General features: G+C 45.5%; 1 protein-coding gene across 16 annotated transcripts in view; it reads right to left on the minus strand.

Moving 5' to 3' along the window:
• The window catches only part of CPEB1 (cytoplasmic polyadenylation element binding protein 1), a 96,840-nt gene that overhangs the window by 3,018 nt on the left and 76,187 nt on the right, over positions 1-17,635 (minus strand). For 12 of the 16 annotated variants that reach the window (XM_082448734.1, XM_082448733.1, XM_082448729.1 and 9 more), the window contains 7 exons: positions 10,772-10,998; positions 8,774-9,026; positions 6,296-6,409; positions 5,875-5,979; positions 4,860-4,996; positions 1,676-1,874; positions 281-375 (listed from right to left, as the gene is read on the minus strand). In XM_082448734.1, the coding sequence (XP_082304860.1) occupies positions 281-375; positions 1,676-1,874; positions 4,860-4,996; positions 5,875-5,979; positions 6,296-6,409; positions 8,774-9,026; positions 10,772-10,998 (1,130 nt within the window). The remainder of the gene's footprint in view (positions 1-280; positions 376-1,675; positions 1,875-4,859; positions 4,997-5,874; positions 5,980-6,295; positions 6,410-8,773; positions 9,027-10,771; positions 10,999-17,635) is intronic. The other 4 variants (XM_082448735.1, XM_082448736.1, XM_082448732.1 and 1 more) reach the window with 1 other exon arrangement.

Below are 17,635 nucleotides of genomic sequence, written 5' to 3' on the forward strand. Positions count from 1 at the left end.
ATAGAAGTCAGGCTGCCTCACAAAGCTGGCCAAATAACACAACACAGGAAGGCACCCCACATGTTGAGGAGGCTCAACAGTCCCAAGCTCCCATCCCCCCGAGTCGACCAAGACCAGGCCCCCTCCCAAACCCAAACCTCAAGTGTGTCCTCGGAAGCTTGGCTCATTCCCGAGCATATCCAGCACAGGGACAGCTTCCGTCTCAGGCCTGCCCTGGGTAGTGGCTGGCCCAGACCGCTCTCAGATGGCCCAGAGTGAGGGTACAGACCAGCCCACTCACCTTCTTGGTGAACTTGGTGGTTTTGATCTCCACAAAAGCAGCACTGACTGCCTTCAGGTAACTACGTTGGTTATTGAAAGTCACGCGACCAGACCCTAGGAAAAACAGGAAAAGTTACCTTCCAGCCAAATTCTCCCAAACGCCACTTGTCAACACTCAGGAAACCCTGTTCCTAGATCAGTGCTGTGCTGTCCAATAGAAATATAATGTGGGCTACTTATGTAATTTTAAGTTTTCTAGTAGACGCATTTAATGAATGTAGTGGAATGAAGAAGAAAAATGTAATTTTAATTAATTTATTTTCTTTACCCCAATATATCCAAAATATTATCATTTCAACATGTGGCATTAGGCACATTTCAAGTACTCAGAGTCACATTTAGCTGGTGGCACTGTATCAGACAGCGTAGCTGTAGACCATGACGGCACAACCCCTTCAGGAATGGGGGGAGGACTTGCTGACCACAAGGGGGAGGGAAGAGACTCCTCCGTGTAGGCAGATGCACAGGCATGGTTACAAGGGTTCAGAGCGGAAAGCAAGATGCAGATAGAACATTTCTTTGAAGGCAGGCCCAGCAGTCAAGGCCCTCCTGGCCTGGAGGTACTCCAGAGCCTAGCAGGGGAGCCGGAAGCAGCCTCATCCTGCCAAGTGCCGCCTCTGCCCCTGCACCCTCTGAAGTCCCTGTTCTCAATCTGCAGTACGGCACTGAAAGGCACACGATGCTCCTTCCTGACCAGATTCTGTGTGGGTGGGCAGACGAAGCATGTGGGAAGGTGGGTTAGCCATGTGTTGATCAGGAAGTTGAGGCTCTGCTCCACCTCCAAACCCCACCACTGAGATTATTCTGCCACGACTGGGAAACTGCCCTCCTTTCCCAGTGGGGCTGACCAAAACCCAGTGGTTAGGCCCCCAGACTCCCCTACACTAGGACAGCATAGGCCATGACCATACTCTGTTGGCTGAGTCACCCAGAGTCTTCCTTCAGCCTCACGTGGTCTCTGACCCTAGATAAGGCTGCTTTTCAAGGCCTCTTAACAAAGGAAACCAAGCAAGTTCAGGAAAGTCCTGGCCTTTTAATGAAATATTACCTGTTGTCTGTCTCAGACTGGTTTGGCTGTGAACTCTTGAGCTTCTAACCAAAGTTCCTGTTTCATTTTCACCTCCTACAGTGCTCCTATCAATTTTTCTCCCCTTCAAGGGAAGTGGTGGGAGAGGGATGGGTACAGAGGGGTCAGTACTGGTGGCTTATCTAGAAAAAGATGCTATACTGCTGGTATATACTGATCTGCAGGTCTGAGTCAGGTCTCCCCCTCCACTCCCATAGGGAAGTACCACAATCTTGGTCTACATCCCAGGGGCCACCCAGCTTTCCCACACAGAAGTGGGACACTTACCAATGGGATACTTGTGCTTATCTGTGTCAATCCCAGCATACACCACACCACCAAATAGGTCGTTCAGAATGGCTGCCAGGGCCTCAGCATTGAGCATCCCGTGCAGAGCACCGACAAATACCGTCCTGCTGGGGTCAAGTCTCTGAGATGGGCTCTGAACAAAGTTGCTGTCGGCCAAGACCCAGGGGATCACTTGTACCTGAAAACCACCCAAAGGTATATCAGCCCTGGTAGGGAGCCAGAAAAAGAGATGCTCTCGTATGGAGAGGCACATGCTCTGGAGATGCTAAGCTGAGCCCCATACAGTCCCAGGCACACAGGTACTCAGCAAGCCACCCTCACCCCAACACAACTAGACTTGAATTTTACTGAGTCCATGAGTCCAAAATGGTTTTTTAAAAAAATGGTAGAGTAGTAGTCTACTCATTCTGAAGAGTATGCAAAATAGTCCCAAACTGTCATACCCAGGAACCTAGCACTGTTACAACCTTCAACCATGTGGTTCCAGCAAAGGACCACGGACACTGATGAACAGACAGCATGGTCTAGAGTCCTTGGGACAGGAAGGATTCACAGAGAACGACAGGATAGGAGCTTGAAGGACAGAGGGTGGGGATGCTGCAGGTATCTGTATGAGACGGTTACTGGCCCAATGTACTCATTAGAGGGCTTGTGACAGGAGCAGTGGGAGTAACTGGAGAGCGGCAGTGTGAAAAGTCACACACAGGAGAACACTGAGGTTCTGCAGAGCAGAGTGACACTAGGGCAGGAATTGACCATGTCCTCTGCTTCCAAATCCTGAGCCTAGAACAAAATCTGGCATAGCAGGCAGAAGGCTCCAGAATGAAGTGAGTTGACAGATGATCAGTAAGTGTTTTTGGAAGATTAATCTGTGAAGATCTTTTTTTTTTTTTTTTTTTTTAAAAAAAACGTCTGAAAGCAGGAAGAGATCTGAGGCATAAACCAGCAAGGAGGCAGAACAGTAGTTCACAGGACAGCTGATGAAGACCTGGAGAAGGCTGGTGGTACTGGGCAAAGAACAGGCCAAGATCAAGAAGATTCTTCAACAGGAGAATCTGCAGAATTCAGACTGCCTGGGCATGGTGGGAAAACAAGAAGAATCAGGTCTGATGGGTTCTAGACCTAGATAACCTTGAGATGAGAGAGCCTGGGAGAAGTTACCAGGGGGAGACAATTTCACTGGAAGATGCAAAAGCCCATCTTGCTTTTTCCATTACCATGGGAAAGTATCACAATCTTGGTCCACATCCCAACGGCCACCACGCTTTCCAAGCTTTCTTAAACGTAAGAGTTTATAATTATAGGACATGCCAAAGAAAGGCCCCACAGGAAGGTGGGGCTCAAGTAGAACATGAGACTAGAGAGGTGAGTCTGGGTCTAAAGGTAAGAGCAGAGCCACACAAGTGAGTAACTTGTCTGATATGGGGAAGAAGAGAGGGGGGAATCAAATACCTACTACTCTGGTGTGGAGGGGGAAACACAAAGGAAATAGAGGGTCAGAGAGATATGAGAACCAGAGCAGCCTACAGTCCATGCATCAAAGAAAGCTATTCAAACACTGTGCAGTGATGAAGAGGGACTAGGAGCAGGAAGGTGTCTGCAGGGCACTGAGGAGGGGGACGGGGAGGGCCTGTGGTGCTGCAATGGCAGCCTCTCACTGTGAAAGCAGGGGACAGGGAAGAAGGAGCATGTTGTTAAGTCCTACAGCATCATAAGTTGGGATAACTACATGAGCTCCACGCAGCAAGAAAGAAGGCAGGGCAGCTGTGGGGTACCGTGCGCAGCCAGAGGACAAAATGCGACCTAACACCAGGAAACATCGTAAAACAAAGAGCCAGCTTTGTCACATGCATCATTTATTTTAAATCCAATGTGACCATCTCAATAAAACAGGCATTTTCTCTCTTACCCTACAGATTTTAATAGACTTTACTTTCTAGAGCAGCTTCCAGTTCACAGCAAAACTGAGCTGAAAATTTGGGGTTCCTGTATAACCCCCACCGCCGCCTCCACACACGAACAGCCTCCCCCACTCTCAACACCCCTCACGGGACTGGCACACCTGCTGCAATCAGGGAACCTACCCTGACACATCAGTATTGTCCAAAATCCATGGTTTACATTAGGGTTCACACTTGGGGTTTGTTTTACCACTGTAACTCTATGGGTTTTTGGCAAATGTATAATGGCATGTATCTACCATTACAGTATCACAGAGAGTATCTTCACCATCCTCAAAATCCTCTGTGCTTCGCCTATTCATCCCCTCTACCCCTCATACCCCTGGCAACTGCTAATCTTTTTACTAAAAGAGGCATTTCAATTTTCCATTCTATAGATGAGGAAATGAAGTTTCATGATATTAAATATCTCATCCAATATCACAAAAGTAATGTACTCTGGAACCAAATTTTAAAAAATAACACTGATTCCTGAGTTCGAAACTTCCTTTGACAAGCAGTTCTCAAACACCACCCACTAGCACCACTGGGGAACTTGGTTAAAGTGGAGATTCTTAAACTCCACCCAAACTGACTTAGTAAGCCTGAGATAGGGTCCAAGAATATGCAATGAGGCTCCCAGGCAGGATGGCTCTATGCTAGAGACTCATGATGCTGAGGGCACACAAGGTTGATACCAGAGACAGCCTAAGGAGAGAGAACCAGATGGAGGAAACTACACAGTAACAAAGCCCTGAATGGCAGTGAAGAAGTCATCCATGGATAGGTGTGGGCTAAAGAGGGATCTACCCACCACAGATTAGGAGGTGAGAAGGCACAGCCAGAGAGCAGGACTAGAGAGAAACAACTGTAGATTTTCAGTTAAGTCCAAGCAGAGAAAGCTGCTAATTTCAATTTCATTTCTAAGACAAGAAGTTTGGGACAGAAGCATTGGCTAGAATAGAAGGAGATCTGGGAGGTAATTTGATTTCCATGGGCAGAAGCACATACATACCATTACGGCCCAAAGGTGGCGGCGGGGGGGGTGGTAGTGCGGTTAATGCAGCTGAGAGTGTTCTGTTGTATTCACCGTGGGGCAAGAAGAGCAGCCCTCTTGCCTCAGTAGGGGTACTTGTCTGCAGCCTGTGTATCCACCCACCCCATGAAATCCACTGCCTCATATGCCAATCACCCGATCCAGAAAGGACTCTGTGCCAACTCACCTCCTTGCAGCGCATCCTCCGGCTGGACATCTTGAAGTAATATTCACTCAGGCCATCTGGGCTCAGCGGGTCATGAGAGCAAGCCTGAAGCAAGGCCCGGACAGACTTCTCTAGTTCGAAGACCAGATATACATACCCTATTCCCAATGGAAGGAGAAATTGCATTAACATCCCTCAGGTGGCTACTCCTCAGCCTTGGTTTTGCGGCAGGGAGTTTCTTCCAAGAAAGATGCCTTATGGGTGAGATAAGTTTTTGTCCTACTCCTGAAAGTCTTGTTGAATGGAAGCATTTGCTATGCTGGACAACCAGGCCAACGGAGGGAGAAGCACACCATCTCCCACCCTAGTCAGGGAAGGGATTGGCAAAGTAGGACAGAGGATCCCATCATTACCACATAGCTCTTTATCCCGCAACACAAAACATGTTCAGGTCAGCAAGCCTGGCTTTCCTGGGGGCAGGAGCGATGACAGGTCTGGGGCCAGGGGATGGAGGTATTCCTTTAAAAGCCTAGTTAGACCACTGGTTCAGTTCATCGGAACACTTTCAGTGAAGATGGGGCAGAGTGAAAATAGCACCTGCTCCTTTCTACAGGGAAGGGATCTCATTTCAGACCAGTGAGGAATCAGATGCTTGGTCCTCATTCCTGCTAACTCCAAAGGGAGCTCAGAATTAGGTCAGGCAACAACGTAACTGGGAAGGAAAGGCAAGTAAAGGAAAGCTTTTCAAATGCCTCAGTTTGAGAGGTCAGGAACGGCTGGGGTTCAGATTTGGAGGGAAGTGCACAAGGCAGTTTTCACAGGCAGCTCCAACTGCAGTGTGAGCTTGGACAGACGGAACATTGGCTCAGAAGAAACAAAAGGGTGTGTGAGGTTGAGAAGGAGTGCCGGGAGCTGAAAGTTCTGTGCTGTGGAGTGCCCAAACATCGTTATCATCATGCAGCTGTGACACCCCAGCATCCCTCAGTGCAATTACATACTAGGGAGGGAAAAAAAGCTCCTACCATGTCTTTATTACCTTTAGGCATATTACCTTTGGGAGGACACCGGGGGTGCTTGCCATCCTTACCAGGCCACTCCACACTCAAAGAGCCAAAAACACGGAAGGTGTTAACCAATCCAGCTGCAAAGAGATGGAAAAGAATGGCAGAAACTGAGACACCATCCTCCCCAGGAAGGCACAGGGCCACTAGTATTCTCTTGGGCTCATCCTCCTTGACAGACAACTCAGAATTGACCTTTGGTCTCAGGTGACAACTGTATGCAACAGACACAGAAGCACTGTAGTAGTCTATGAAGTGCACCTTTCCCATCACAGTTGCTCCTGTAATACCCTGTGCCCAGGCAGAGGTTCAATTCTTGGCCTCAAGTCCAAGTTTCTTGTTCTTGAAAGACATGCCCCACCTTCAACACTTGAAGCAGAAGGTCTCAGAGCTCACCTTCCGTAATATCCCAAGGGACACCTCCTAGGAACACCTTGCAAGAGTAGATGGGGTTCTTGTAGTTCCGGGGAGGAAGCTGGCCACTCCAGGTACAGGTGGCTTCATTCACAGCTTTGGCAGAAGACAAAGAGAAACAGGAGTCAGATAATTAACAAAGTCACTGCCCTTCTCTGTGGTGAACTTTTATCCAGGAAGGAGGAGAGAGGCCACAGTCCTAGTCTGGCTGCCTGGGAGAACATCCATGACTATACCCTGAAAAGCAAGAAACCTTACACCTCACCAAACCAGTCAGCCCAGTATGATAACCCTAATTCACTAGTTCTGTCTCCACTAAAACTGAGAGGAATAGCAAACCAGATGTGTAGGGTAAAAACGATCACAACTCAAGCTATTTTCATACACATAACATATAACCAGAAAGCAGTTTTATCTAGTCATTGCTTACAATACTAATTAATTTAAATTTATAATTATAGGCACACCTCAGAGATACTGCAGGGTTTCGTTCCAAATCACCACAATAAAATGAATATTGCAATAAAGCTAGTCACACAAATCTTCTGGTTTCCCAGTGCATATAAAAGTTACATTTACACTATACTGTAGTCTATTAAGTGTGCAACAGCATTATGTCTAAAAAAACAATGTACCTACCTTAATTTAAAAATACTTTATGGTTAAAAAACGCTAACCATCATCTGACAACACAGGGTTGCCACAAACCTCCAATTTGTATATAAAAAAAACAAAATGCAGTATCAATAGATTGGGAGTTTGGGATTGACATGTACACACTGCTATATTTAAAACAGATAACCAACAAGGACCTACTACTGTATAGCACAGGGGACTCTGCTCAATATTCTGTAATAACCTAAATGGGAAAAGAATTTGAAAAAGAATAGATACATGTACAACGGAATCACTTTGCTGTACACCTGAAACTAACACAACATTGTTAATCAACTACACTCCAAAATAAAATAAAAAATTTTTTTAAATGCAGTATTTGTGAAGTGCAATAAAGTGAAGCTCAATAAAACAAGGTATGCCTGTACTTGAAAGTAAACAGGACAATTTTTCATACAGCATCCTAAATGCTTACTGATCCAAATGGACCTTCTCCCCAAATGCTAAAATAAGGAACATTATACTGTTTCCCTGAACTCATCACTCACAGAAGTTAGGACACTGCCAATAAAAACCAGCACCAGCAACCCAACAAGATAAGAACGTCACAACTGTTCCAAGTCAGAACAATTCCCCATCACTTCCAAAGCTATCGTTATGGTACCTAAAGAGACACCACCAGGCCTTCTATCGTATCAGTCTTTAATCGTGTCCCCACTCAGTCGTGCCCTTCCAGATCAGAGACTGACCTTAGTGGGAACTGGCTAGTCCTCACCTATTTTACTCTCCTCCTCCAGCAATGGAGCAGATAGCTAATGAAATGAACCACCATTTTCATTCAGGACGATAACATAGAAGGCCATTCTCTAAAAGGCATAGGCCCAATGTGTTGCTACAGCAAAAAATTAGGCACCATCAGCAATATTTTGCGAACAAAAACAGAAGTCGATATAATGGCCTCATCCAAAAGCACAGTAAAGTCATTTCATAGGAAAACAATGGCAACAGAGAAAGTACAAACACAGGTTGCCGAAACCATTAAAATAGGGCAGCAGCACTGCTGGGGAGAATGAGATCAGGTCTAGCTCTGTGAGTAGAAAGACAGACATATTGAAACCTATGGAAACAAAGGGAATGGAGAAACTGACCGTTCATTTAATCAACTCCAGAACCTTAAAATAGTGGTCAGTGAGCATCTCCCTGAAGCACTAGTAAACAATGACATATACAGCTCATTTGCTTCCAAGTACTGGTATAAGATGAAGAACAGATTTAATAATGGATTTAAGGTAACTTAAACGACAGAATCTAAGGGTTCCTGAGAGACCAGTACACCTGGGGACATCCCTTACCTTGGAGGTTGACAAATGGACCACCCACCCCCCAGTGCATCCCTGTGTATACCAATCAGAAAGCCCTGGGGAAGAAAGCTCCAGCGTGGGTTGTGCCTGACATGTCTTTGAATTAGAAAGGGGGAGGTAGACAAAATTCTAGGCACCATTTCCAGGGTTTCTCTTGAACACATGCACCTGTGAAAAGAATCAACAGCGAGAGCAGTGCACAATCCCCACAGAAGAGCAGAAGTCAGAGATGGATCCAACCCCTAACAGGCACAACCCGGTGTGCCAGACTATCTATTGTTCCTCTCTGCTCAGCCTCAAAAAAGTTACCGAGTGTGTCCCCATTAGCACTCACTCCTCAGAATAGACCACTCTGTGCAGAAGCAGACTTCACCATGCAGTCAAGTCCTCTTGTGGACAGTTCCCCAGTCTGTGAACTAAGGTCACTTACTCACTGCCCGAGAACGAGGCCCCAGGCCCCCAGCAGGCCCACAGCCACACTCACCTGCAGCTTGCCTGTGTAGCCTGGCCTCTCTCTCTATGCTGAAGGGGTCTTTGGGAGCTTCAAGGAGGTCCCAGGACGGCCACACAGAAGCTCCTGGCCATCTCTTTGATGCGCTGGTTGGGGAGGGCGTGACTGCAGCCAGAGCAGCTTGTTCTTGGTCCAGCCGGGACCCAACTCCCATCTTTAAAGGGTCTCTGGGACCACCCCCCGTCAGAGACAGGAAGGGCAGGGGAGGAGAAATTCGGAGGCTTGACTAGGGAAGAAAAAAGGAAGATATAGGTTTTTAAAGGACAGTTGTTATAAAAGTAATAATCACACTATAGAAATTATGAAAAATACCAATATTTGATATATTTTCTTTTAGACTTTCTTCCTATGCGTTCTTAAGATTAGCTGTCCTTATACCATAATTTAAACAAATTCTTTTCTCCCCAGTTCAGTCTATTTCTCCACGTTACCAGTCTTCATAACCATTTTTAATTAATTTATGATATTCTATTTAGGGAACAAGCTACACTTCACTGACTTATTCCCCCTACGGTTAAACACTTAGATACTTTGCAAGTTTTCAGGACTATAAATAAAAACTTTAAACTTTACTTAAAAAACATTTAAATAAAATGTAGCTTTTTCATATTTTCTGTGTTCTCTGGTCAGATTCCTAGACGTAGAATGCCAAAACGCTTTCTATGAAGGTTCTGTGTTCTATTAGAAATGTATGAGAACACAAGTTTCTTAAAAAAACAAGCTTGTGTCAAGGTTCTAAATTCTACTAATTTAAGTGGGTAGAAATGATACCACATTATCAAAAAATAAACTAAAATAATTACTCAATAGAATATTTCCTGTAAGTTCAAATACTGCCTCTATTTCCTCTTCTGTGAGTTGTCTGTTCATACCCCTTCGTCAATTAACCTTTGGGGTGGGAATCAGAGAAAAGTTCTTTAAACGAAATCCCAAAATATTAAAGCTGGTTATGAGGCAAATTTCCAAGACTGAGGCCCATATAAAGTAATGAAAAGAATTATAAGCATCCCATCTAATCCCATTTTATAGGGGAATAAACTGCAGCCCAGAGAATCAAAGGGAGCCCTGCTTGTAGTTACCCTTCTGGAAACACACCCTGAACAGATAAAACCAGGGAGTAGTGGGGACACCAACGCCAGCTTTCATATCCTAGGACAGACTGGCGGGAGGCCAGGTGGGCCCTAAGAGGTCATGCTATGAATGGGACGTGGCAACCACCAGCATTGCCAGTCTTGGCTACTGAAGAGAAGGGGGAAGGAAAATAGCCATTATATTCATTGAACAGTCAGCTCAGTGGCTTTGGTAGTAGAGAAGCAGGCTCAGAAGGCACCTTAAATTGCATTTTACTTTAGGATGATTTCTCCCTGCCATTCCTATATATTTACTTCTAATATCCCCTATTCCTCATCTATCGTAATCCACTTTCCAACTCCCTTTAGCACGAGTGCCACACGTGTCACACGTGGCTGTAGACGCAGAGCAGGAGATGCAAAGATTAACTCTGAGACATTATTTCATGGATTCGTCATGGCCTCTGAAAAAGAGCTGGAGTCAGATCTGGATTAAAACCCTAGCCCCACTGATTACTAACTTGTGATTCTTAAAATCATCAGTTAAAATATTTGAGGTATCATACATAAAGGTACATAAATGATATTGTTTAAAGGCTAAGAAAACACCTATGGAGGTCAAGAAACAGAACACTGCCAGGACTCCCATATTTACTTTTGAAACTAACTTTCCCAACAGCTCTTGGAGTAACCTGTAGAGTCCTCAGCTCAGGTCCTGAAATGTACTGCTCAATGGGTATAATGGGTATATGAGGCACCCTCTATTCTGTCGAGGATGCAAAGTTCTATACATGTCTCCATACCTCCCATCATGCCACCTCGCAGCCTGCATTCTAGTGGACTTGCATCCCACCTCCAGCTCACGTGCTCTCCCCACCTCACTCTGCAGCAAGTTACATACAATCAAATCTGAGAGATGATCTGATCCAGAGCTGAAGCCACTGGTGTCTGAGTCAGAGGGGCTGCTAGAACGGGAGTCCAGGATGGGCCGGGTGTCCAGGCGGGATCCTCTAACGGAGGGTGCTGGAAACTTGTCCACCAAGTCAGATCCAAGGGGGTCCAGAGGCAGGAAGCTCAAGGGGGGTTTCCCCAGGACACTGCCCAATGGATTGTGGAGCATGCTCAATACTAGGAAGAGAGAAATAAAAGGGAAGAAATAAAAAGGAAGTCTCATGACCTCTTAGTTTTCTTTCCAGCCAAGAGCCCTTGCCTTTCCTCCCACAGCCACCCAGCAAGATGGACCAAGCCACGACCACCGAAAGCATGACAGAGCCGCAGTTAAGAGTGTAACGAGCAGACAGACACCCGGGGTCCATGAGCAGAAGGGACAGGATGGCATTCTGAAGACCCAAGTTCCTGCTGCAACAGAAGCAGCAAAACTCCTGCTCTCTGCCACCCAGGCTTACGGGTCAGCGCCAGCATCTGGGAACCTGTGCCACTGGGGACCCTGGTCACAACTGCTTTAATGTCTGGACACACATGCCCGTGTTGCCATAGGAGATGCCTTCAGCACAATTAGGAAGCCCAAACCATACTCCTTCCTTACTGTGTTTATTAGAGGAACTCCCACCTTTCTAACACTACATAGCTAAAATACAGAATTTTATGGCACACCCCAGAAGTCTGGTAGAGCATAAGCATACCATCCCATCTAAGAGATTCCTTTATGCAAAATTCTAGCATATGGGGGCTTCCTTGGTGGTGCAGTGCTTGAGAGTCCGCCTGCCAATGCGGGGGACACGGGTTCGAGCCCTGGTCTGGGAGGATCCCACATGCCGCGGGGCAACTGGGCCCGTGAGCCACAACTACTGAGCCTGCGCGTCTGGAGCCTGTGCTCCGCAACAAGGGAGGCCGCGATAGTGAGAGGCCCGCGCACCGCGATGAAGAGTGGCCCCCACTTGCCGCAACTAGAGAAAGCCCTCGCACAGAAACAAAGACCTAACACAGCCAAAAATAAAAAAATACATAAATTAAAAAAAAAAAATTCTAGCATATGCAGATTCTCTTCTATGCACCCTTGGACTTCAAACATTTAGGATGGAAGCAGAGTGATGATGCTGTGGTTAAGCCGGCTCTGGCTTACGACTATCTTGGGGTGAAACCCTGGGTCTGACGCACCTTTATATGGCTGCGTGCTCTGGGAAGCTCTCTGAGTCTCCATTTTCTCATGGCGTCTTGGGTGGAATACCAACTATTTCATAACATTGTCAGGAGGGTTCAACAATCAAGACAGCAGATGGAAAGTGCTCAGCACAGCAGTACCCAGTGCACAATATTTAAATATTAAACATCAAAAAAGAGTGAAGCAGAGGCCAGGAAAGATAAGGGAGGTAAAGTGGACAGCAGGGGAGAGCAGCATTTTCCCACACTTGGCCTTGGGGAAATAAGAAATCCAAAGCAAAGCAAAACACCCTTTTATCCATGAGGAGGGGGTGGAAGAGGGCTTTGGCCATGGAGCTATGGTGGCACCAAAGCTAGGTAAGAAAGAAGCCATATTTATCTGATTTTGTCTTTTCATCTGGAGAAAGGGGAAAACATCCCCCTCAAAAAGGCTGTGAGGTGAAACCAAAATAATGCGTTTACATATGAAAGTGCTCAATAAACGGTGGCTGTGACTGGCTCTACCTCACAATTACTCACTAGTACCTGAGTGAGACACAGGTCACCAGAGCTGGTTTTCTTTCAGGGTCCAAGTCAGCCTGAAAGTCAGCCTGAATGTCTGGCTGGGGCTGTGGTGAGCCTCCTGAGGCAGGAATAAACCTCTCCAAGCATGAAATCAAAGTGAAAGCATTCTTTCAGGGTATTCATGACGGAGGGTATGTGCAAGATCAGACCAACCTGCTCTCCGTTGGCCAACCACTTCCCTCTCAGCTCAAAATAAGGTAGGTGTATCAACTCTTTTTTTTTTTTTTTAATGCAGGGAATAGTGTGGATGTGTTTGTTTTATTGTGTTTATTTATCCTTGATTTTTAAAGAAACTGTCCTACTGTTCTCCAAAGTAGATGTACCAGTTTACCCTCCCACCAGCACTGATGAATTTCAGTCCCTCCACATGCTGGCCAACACTCAGTAGGGTTGGTTTTTTAAATCTAGCCAGTCTAACATGTATGTGTGTTGGGGAGGGGGGAGCTTTACCATCTTCAGCAAGGAGTTTATTACTTAGTTTATGACTTCCTTTCTTAAGGAAACATTCTTTTAAAACTAGGACTTTCAAAGCAGTTTCCCAAGCACAGGCACTTAACCACATGCTGAAACTAAGTGTCCCTCAACGCTTGGATTCTGACACCCATCAGAAATACTTTGTCAAATTTCTCAAATACTCCTGACAAACCCCGACCTCAATGAAACACCGAGCCCAAGCCCCTGGAATTCACGCCCTGAGAGGGCAGGAGGTGTGAAGATTTATTCCAGGCTCCTACTTGGTGCTGCAAGACGTGGCAAAAAAAAAAAAAAAAACCACTGTGAAAACTAACATATCACATGTATTGGTCTTAAAAGTGGTACCATTGCCCTAAGAGGGCCTCATCTTTCTTCACATTTTACAGAAACAAGGTTAGGGTGGTGAATAATGAGGCAACAATCACACCATAGAGAGCTTCGAAAACCAAATTAGGGTGTTTAGATTTTATCCTGAAGGTAAGTGGGAGATACTGGGGAGCTGCCGTGGGGACAGCCAAGGAGGCTGAGCAGGGACACTGGCGAGGACAGTGCTGGTACCCAGTGCCCGGCTGGGACTGAGTATTAAATCAGACTTGGGCGACTCTCTCCAGCAGCGTCGGGAACCTGGATGGACACTGCACCCATGCAGGGCTGTGGGTTTTTCCCAAAGAGGGTGTGAAGGAGGAAATGAGACAACAGGGTTGATGGTACCAGCAACAGAGATGAAGAAGGGGTCATGCACTACAGGTGAAAGACAGGAGAGAGTCAAGATGCTGGAAGCAAATGGAGAAGCAGCAACGGCCACGTGCTGACAGCTACCAGAGGAGGGGAGGGGCAGACAGGAGAAACAGGAAGCAGGGAACAGTGAAGACCGAAGTCCTGAGGACGGTGCGGTCCAGGGTGTGTGACCACAGGTGGTTGAGGTGGACTGCATGGAGGCTAAAACACTGGATAGGTCATTCACATGGACGTTAAAGGGACCCACAGTGACAAGCGGGCCTGGGGTTAAAACAAACAAAAAAACACATTGAGGTCTTCAGAAAAGGGTAAGGACTAGGGAATTGGTAAGAAGAACAAAAAGAATGACCCTTAGGTAGATAAGGCTGGGAGAACATGCAGCCTCCACTTGAGAAAGTGACATCCTGAAGGAAAAAACCTTCAGCGGAGGCAGAAGTTGGCAGGAGTGTTCGCCAGAGACAAACAAGATAAAGGGCAGTCTGTTAATCCTAGGAAGGGTGGCACAGCAGAGCTCCAAGAGTTGTCAGGGAAACACAGCATTAAGCAGGATGCAGAAAAACGCTCAAGGAGATGGCTGGCCCAAAGGACTTGTGTCAGGGGGAAGCAAGGAGGATAAATATGGGCCACAGTAACTACGTCTTTACCCAAGATTCTGAAAAAGTGTATTTGAAAGAGTCAAAAAGCAATATGGGTGCCAGTGCAGACCACCTTTCTCATTCACAACAACCTGTATTCATGACTGTGTTGATACATCTGTTCTAACAGCCACAAATCCACCTACCTCAACTAACCTACAATTTTTTTTGACATGCCCACGAAGATATCTTGAGGCTTTGTCAAATTCCTGTGTCAAAGCTAGCGATTATGTCTGTAACACCCCTCTAATCTGATAATAAGCCTGTCTAAAAAGAAAATGGCATGACAACCCACAATGGCCACTAATGAACTCCACTTCCTTAAGTGCTCAGAGTGCATGGTCAATCATCTGTTCTACAATCTGGAACAGGTGCAATCAAGCTCCGACCATTCACTAATAGCGGCTTCCACATGCTGCACATCTAGTATATGCCAGATACTGTGTCAGAAGCACTTTAGGTAAATAATCTTCCCTGCATCCTAAGAAGTGGGTATTATTACCCCATCTTAACAAAAGGAAACCAAGGCTTAAAGGGCAAGTGTTTGTAGTGAGTTTGTCAGTTAATTAGTGACAGAGTGGGACCCAATTCTTTCTGGTTCTGTGCTTTATCCTTTGTAACACACCATTCCCTAGTTACTTTTTTTTTTTAAATACTCAGGACTTCACATCTTCTTGTCTTTATGTTCTTGACACCTCTCTTTTGTTCAAATTCCTGTAAGACCATCAACTACAGACAAGCTATCTCGGGTTCCAGAGGTCAATACCTTGGGATCTAAATCATCCAGGTCTTAAAACTTCTCTAGGACCTTGCCGCTGCAGGAACTCATTAAAAATGTACCTTGGGCCCCACTCCAGACCTACTGAATCAGAACCTGCATTTTAACAAGATCCCCAGGAGATCTGTGTGCACATTAAAGTCTGAGAGGCACTAATCTAGAAAAATCTGAGGCTTGCTACTTCAAGCTTCTAATCAGTCCCCTTACCACACCCCAGAACCTTTCGTATGTAATTATTTCCTTGACTTAAAAAACTGTAGGTTATTCAAATACAGCTCTTAACAGCACGATGGCAACTAATACACAGGAGGAAAAAAGAAACCAAGGTGGCTATGTAGGACATTTCCCAAAGAGTCTGATCTCTGAAACATGCCCCCTAACCCCCCCCGACCCCCGCCGGGGTGGGGAGGGGGTGCTGGAGGAGAGGAGAGAGGGAAAGAGACCTAACCAGGAACAAATAAAGAATATTAAAAAAATTGGCATGGACTGTGATAACAGTTTCAGGAAAAGTGACGGCCAGAAAGAAGCTGAACATTGTGTAAAACGTTCAAGACAAGAACTCTGTAAGCTCATATCAAGCAAATACAAAGAGAGCGTGGGCCTACTGCTTGAGGCAGACAACTGCTAAGAGACAAAGGAGAGAAAAATGCTATTAAGGACACTATTGGGTCACCAGAGAAAACTGGAATATGAACAACAGTTTAATGAGAGTATTATATCAATTTTAAGTTGACTGAAGTTCATAGCTTTTGCTGTACATGAATGTACGTCAGAACATCTCTATTCTTTATGGTACAGAAAGAAATTATAGAGAGATATACATATAGAGAGAGAATTGCAAATGATAAACCAAATGAGGTAAATGTCAACAACAGGAGAATCTGGATAAACAAAATACAAGTAACCTTTGTATAATTTTTATTTTGTATTTGTGACTTCTGTAAATTTGAAATTTCCAAACAAAAAAATTTTTTTATGACCGAAGGAAAACCAGTCAATGCCCATTTGACTTTCTTCACCTTTTTCAAGGCAACTGATCTGACCAGAAAACAGAAATCAAGCACAGCTAATAGGGACTAGAATCTCAGGGGAAAAAATAGCAACTGAGTACCTTTGGAGTCTCTGCCTATAAGAGAAATCATCTTCTTTTAAACAAGCTTTTTAAAGCATCAGAAAGACTTGCATAGACATTTGCAGACACACATGGGTACAAAGTTCTGCCTTCTCAACCAAGCACACCAAGGGCCATCCTTACCACCCAACTCCAGCAGTAATTAGCTCAACACCTGGCAGAAAGCAGGTGATCAACGCTTGCTGAATATGAATAGTACTGAAAGAAAGCGAGTATCATATCCCTAGGAGCCCATATGCTCACTGAGGCTACTCCCCTTCTATCAAGGTTATTCAATTTAAGGACACACTGCTGACTGAGATGCAATTCAGAATTAGAGGGAAAAAAAACCTCAGTTCATCCCGACCCAGCCCATCACCAAAACAGAGGTTGAAAAAAGTACTGTTACTTGCCATATCAAATTTGTGACAATATTCCTTCCACTAGTTTCAAATACTTTCTTCAAAGAGAACTAAACATATATAGATACAGGCTGAAAAGAGTCACTCTCCCTGGGATCCTCACAACCACTGAAATATACTTCTACATTCAAATACAAGGATCAGGGAAGAGTATCCACTGAACACTATTCCAACCACACAGGAAAACAGGAAAGGGGCAGTGCCGTCAGACAAACATGAAACATCAGCGTGTACCAGAATTAACACACCTGGGTCACATCAGCACCTCCACATCAGTTTCCTGCAAATATTAAATTGGAAGAGGCCAAGAGTACAGGAGTTTGACTAGAAGATACAGGGAAGACAAGAAAACCTATATCAAGAGGCCAAGGATTTTCTAGGTGGTTTGATGGTTTCTTCAACCCACAGAAGGAGCCAAGTTCTGGAAACTGTCACTCATGGTCAGATGCCCTACAGTGACCTGACTGTCCCTCTATATAGCCCAACCTCACAAAGGACCTGGTTATGTAGTTCTTTGAGTATCTACAGATCAAAGGGAGGAAAGCAGCAGAGACAGTGGGCTTCTAGGGAAGGTGGGACCTCGATTCAAGAGACAGAGCCTGGCTTGCTCCCAGCTCAGCCCATGAGACTATATTCCCCTATATAAGGTTGCTGAGTAAGGAGCATTGATTCCCACCAGCTGGGAATCAGGAGGGAAGGAGCAATCACTTCTTCCTAACTTGAAGTATAAAGTATACCTCCTGGGAAGACACTCTCTTCAAGCCATATAACCTAAAATCCAGTGGAAGTGACAGGTTCCTTATGCTGTAGGCCAGTGACCGATCTCAAACTACACTCCCCATCATACGGCATAGAATTTCATCAAAGTCAGATGTCAAGTATTAACCTAGATGGACTAAGCGGGGGGAGAGTGTGGGAGAGA

Source organism: Balaenoptera physalus (assembly GCF_965194825.1).
Source record: "Balaenoptera physalus genome assembly, chromosome: 2".
NCBI lineage: Eukaryota > Metazoa > Chordata > Mammalia > Artiodactyla > Balaenopteridae > Balaenoptera > Balaenoptera physalus.